At 34.4% G+C, this 4,959-nt stretch overlaps 1 protein-coding gene across 2 annotated transcripts in view; it reads left to right on the top strand.

The window, feature by feature from the left end:
* The window catches only part of LOC106466391 (nuclear receptor corepressor 1-like), a 61,071-nt gene that overhangs the window by 23,199 nt on the left and 32,913 nt on the right, over positions 1-4,959 (top strand). For both annotated transcript variants that reach the window (XM_022394391.1, XM_022394392.1), the window contains exons 3-4: positions 2,950-3,133; positions 3,654-3,766. In XM_022394391.1, coding sequence (XP_022250099.1) covers positions 2,950-3,133; positions 3,654-3,766 — 297 coding nt within the window. The remainder of the gene's footprint in view (positions 1-2,949; positions 3,134-3,653; positions 3,767-4,959) is intronic.

Below are 4,959 nucleotides of genomic sequence, written 5' to 3'. Positions count from 1 at the left end.
CTAGCACAGATAGCCCTCGTGTAGCTTTGTGCAAAATTCAAAAGAAACAATGATATGTTAATTGTGATTTACGTGTTTAAATACGTTGATAAATATATTGAACGTAACTGAGCCAATTTTTTCTTTTTTTTCTCACGGTCAGCTCTGCCTGTCTCTATACAACTTTCAAAATGCTCCTGAAAGTAAAGTTATTGAAAATGTTCTTCACAAAGAAGTTTTAAAGAAATACCATGACTATAGATATATTTGTTCAATTTTGACTGTTCTACTAGTTTCTGAATAAAAGAGATTATGCTAATTACAAAATCTTGGTGTACTAGGCTTAGCAAACAATTTGCTTGAGAGTTTTAGAAAGCATTCATTTATAGCAGGTAAACCAGTTTAATTGTTACACTAAGGAACAATGAACTGGAAAGTATCATTTTGGGATATGTTGTACCTCCAGTAACCTGACCCAGTTTCATATGGTCACTGACGTCATTCAGATCAATCGCTCGACATTCACTGCTTGCGATCGCTTTTTCTTAGGGGTGAGAAACAAAGTGTTTTCTGTTCGTCATTGTGGCTAATGGAAAAAATCACGAAGAAATGACTTTTTGTCCATATTTTGCTTGTGATTGGCGGAAGTGTACCTTGTTGAGCTTGTCATTGGCAGAACTGTATCTTATTGAGTTTGTGATTGGTGGAACTGTACCTTGTTGAGCTTGTGATTGGTGGAACTGTACCTTGTTGAGCTTGTGATTGGCGGAACTGTACCTTGTTGAGCTTGTGATTGGCGGAACTGTACATTGTTGAGGTTGTGATTGGCAGAACTGTACCTTGTTGAGCTTGTGATTGGCGGAACTGTACCTTGTTGTGCTTGTGATTGGCGGAACTGTACCTTGTTGAGCTTGTGATTGGCGGAACTGTACCTTGTTGAGCTTGTGATTGGTGGAATTGTACCATATTGAAACTAATTGATTATACCTCAAACTATTGTTTGATGCCATTGTAGACATCTTGCAAGCTTAGAACAAAATAACAGATTCGTACACATTAAGACTTTATTAATGTTTCTATTAGTTCGTCAGGCATGGCCTTGATGTAGCTAATGATGTAAAATATTGATTTACAAATGTTCTATCTCCACAGTATAAACTTCCTCACTGTTTTCTTCTCAACATGAACCTTGAAAAAATACTACAGCTTAATTTGAACACAGTCAGAGCATATAATTAAGAAAAAAGTCCATACTTTCTTAAATGCCACTATATGAAGTGTGTTTTTATTGTTAACATTATTTTATATATACACATAACCTTATTTTAAGAACTTTCTGGTAATGATTTTGTACAACAGTCTTGATTATGTAAGACATGGAACAGTGTAAATAAAATATAAGAAGACTGACAGGGAAAGGTTTGGACTCAAGCACTAATAAGATGTAAGAAGACTGACAGGGAAAGGTTTGGATTCAAGCAATAATAAGATGTAAGAAGACTGACAGGGAAAGGTTTGGATTCAAGCACTAATAAGATGTAAGAAGACTGACACGGAAAGGATTGGATTCAAGCTTTCCCTGTCAGTCTTCTTACATCTTATTAGTGGATTGGATTCAAGCACTAATATGTAAGAGGAGTGACATAATTTTAACTCTTGCTTATGAAATGTGGAGCAGTTGAACTAATAACATAGGAGGGTTAATGCAGTAATCTTGTTTGTGTAAGATGTGAGCAGGTGAAATAAGATTTTGGACGACTGATGCTGTAATGTTAAGATGGGGAGAGGTGAACTAAGACATAAACGGACTGGTGATTACGCCTTGTTTATATAGGATTTGGTGCAGTGGGCATAAGATGTTGTAAATTTGATTTAAATTCAATTTAAGCACACACGTTTGTATATCACCCAACCCATGAACAACCTACGACAGCTCTAGCACATAAGGTAACTGAACTACTTTTAGGCTTAGCAGCAACAGTGTGAAATAATATTTTACAAGGAATAAAATATCTTATGTATGTGTGTGTTTATATAAAACAGATCATCATGTTTGTTTCTACAAGTTAAGTGGATTAATTTTTTGGCACAATTCCAAGATAATATATATATATAAAAACTCATACTCACAAGCCTTTAAAGTTTAAAAATTATCTTAATTAGACTTTGTTCACAGATATTAATGACTTTAGAATGTTTTTAACCAAGTTTTGTTGTGTCGTTTCATCATATCATAAACTGAAAGTCGTAGGCGTGATCAGGTTTTCCTCTAACCATATCATAGATGACCTTCATTTGAATTTTGTTCCAAGTCTTTCAGAACTTTAAAGAAAAATACGGAATGTTTTTACTATTTTAGTCTTACTCGTACATGTATACACGATACAACCAATCACAAAAACCTGCTTTTAACTGATTCAACCAGCTGTCTTCATTAGTACGAAATTGTAAATCAAATGTGTTTGGAATGTTATAAGGAATCCCTTTTGTTTTTGATACACTTGTCCCCCCCCATTATAGTATACTGTAATGGGGGGGGGGGACAGGTGTATCAAATAAATGTGTTTAAAGAGAGATTTAAAGGATATGAAGGAAAATTTTAAACAACAGTGTGATATTTTTTTTCTTCGCCAGTAGCTTCTAATACTAATAGACATTTTTAGGTATCATTCTGTTCAATATATTTTTTCAGTGTGTTTTATATTTGGTTGCTATAATTTCAGTGTGCACTGTATAATGTGAACCAGTTTAACAGTAGCTGATACATGTTTTGTATTTCACATTCTCTCTGTTTTGAAACCTAATTTTGTATTATCATTTCGAGATGAGTTAATGGTATACCAGGAAACTAGTGTATTATACACACATAGTCTGTGTTATGTCCCTTCTACTCAGGAATTGATATATTGCTGTTAGAAATTTTGATATGATTTAATTGATATAATTTTTAATGATGATATATCGTTATAGGCCTTCCCGCGACACCACTCAGTCATGTAAACTTCCAGCTGAAACTGATAGTTCAACAGTAACAACTACATGTGGATATCACTACATTGAGGATCTAAGTAGAAATTATTTTCCACACACTACAGCAGCACAGATACCAGTGTCACTGTTCCCCACCTTAAATATTTACAGAGAACCCTACCTTGTAAGTACATGATGTTTCTTTGTCCTTTTATTACAGTGGTCCTCAGTCGGCAGTTCACGGGCCACATCAGACCCTCACAAACCCGATTCATGGTCCACACTAGGATCAGGTATTGCAAAAGAAAGCAAAACTGTATTTCTGGGATAACGTGTTCCCCAACAAGCTCAGAGTCTTCCTTTGACTTTATGGTCATCGTGTGAAGTGGCCCGGTGTGTAAAATGATTGAGGATCACTGATTTATTGTATGTATTGAGTCTTGGTGTATATTTGAAGAAAGAATATCCAAGTAAGCTGAGCGATTAACATGTGTTTAAGTTGTCATGTTCAACAATATACCATCTCACTTTCCAAAATAAACTTAAAATGAGGGAGAAGTCACTCTACTTTTGTAGGGAGGAGTCACTCTACTAATTGTGTGTACTAAGCACTACTCTGCTCTTGTACATTCTCTGCTTTTCAAGGAAAAGAAAACATATTATTTGTAGAGATTGTTAATTATTTGTATCTTCTTTCTTTACAGAGTGACAGATCAAATATTCATGTGGACCAACAGGTACGCTATGTCCGACGCAGACCCATTCTTCTGCCATCGGGAGAACACACCTCGGCAATGGAAAGATTGCAAGCACTCAGGTAAGCAGGCTCTCGGTATTAATAATTTATTTTGGCTCTTACAAACTATCATTGATAAAAATCTGAGAAAGACCATTTGATTATGGGCTGGGTGTAGCCTAGTTTTAGTCTGCCTGGAGCTGTGAATTCAAAGGTTCGGGTTTCATGGCAAAAAGTGCACTCTGAACTTTGGAGCCACGCGTGCACTATAAAAGAGGTGGTCAACTTCCACTGTTCAGGTGAAGAATAGAGCATGCAGCGAGTGCTGTTGGATAGCCACATTTCATCTAGTGTGTAAATTCAAAATTATGGACAACCATGTGCAGATAGCCCTTGTGTAGCTTTGCATGAATATTCTAAAATAAACGCACTAATTGATCAAGGTAGTTCCTGTCAGATGCTCTGTAATATTTCTTTTTTTTGTTTTATTAACATCCACAGTGACATAAAACACAGTGGTAGCTTACGACTGAAATGAATCTTTCATAGAAGTAACAAAATGGAGCCCACCTAGTTTAAAACTTCCCTGATCATTTGTAAAATGTCAGAGTAAACATGCGTTAATAAAATGAAGAAAGATAAAGATGAGGTAAGTAGATGTTGCTTCTAAAAACCCTCAAGTTTTTGTCTTAGTCAAAATTCAATAATGACTGTTGACCATAAAAACATGGCCCTTGATGTTATGTTTGTTGTTCTTGTACGTCATTGTAATCCGTTCACCATAAACGGTATTAACGACATGATTTTTTTTTCGTCATGTAATGTACAAGAAACTGGTTTTTAATATGATAAAGTAAACATTGTTACTTGCTTAAAAACTGCACTCTATGTTCCAATAAAACGTTATAAAAATTGTAGTGAACGTTGCAAACTCCTAAACCCATTACTAAATACATTATTTAACAATACTACACGATTACTTAATACATTATTTAACAATACTACACGATTACTTAATACATTATTTAACAATACTACACGATTACTTAGTACATTATTTAACAATGCTACACGATTACTTAATACATTATTTAACAATACTACACGATTACTAAATACATTATTTAACAATACTACACGATTACTAAATACATTATTTAACAATACTACACGATTACTTAGTACATTATTTAACAATGCTACACGATTACTTAATACATTATTTAACAATACTACACGATTACTAAATACATTATTTAACAATACTACACGAT

Source organism: Limulus polyphemus, unplaced genomic scaffold, assembly GCF_000517525.1.
Source record: "Limulus polyphemus unplaced genomic scaffold, Limulus_polyphemus-2.1.2 Scaffold2247, whole genome shotgun sequence".
In the NCBI taxonomy this organism is placed as follows: Eukaryota; Metazoa; Arthropoda; class Merostomata; order Xiphosura; family Limulidae; genus Limulus; species Limulus polyphemus.
Note: the sequence above shows the minus strand (reverse complement) of the source record. Positions and strands in the feature narration are given on the sequence as shown.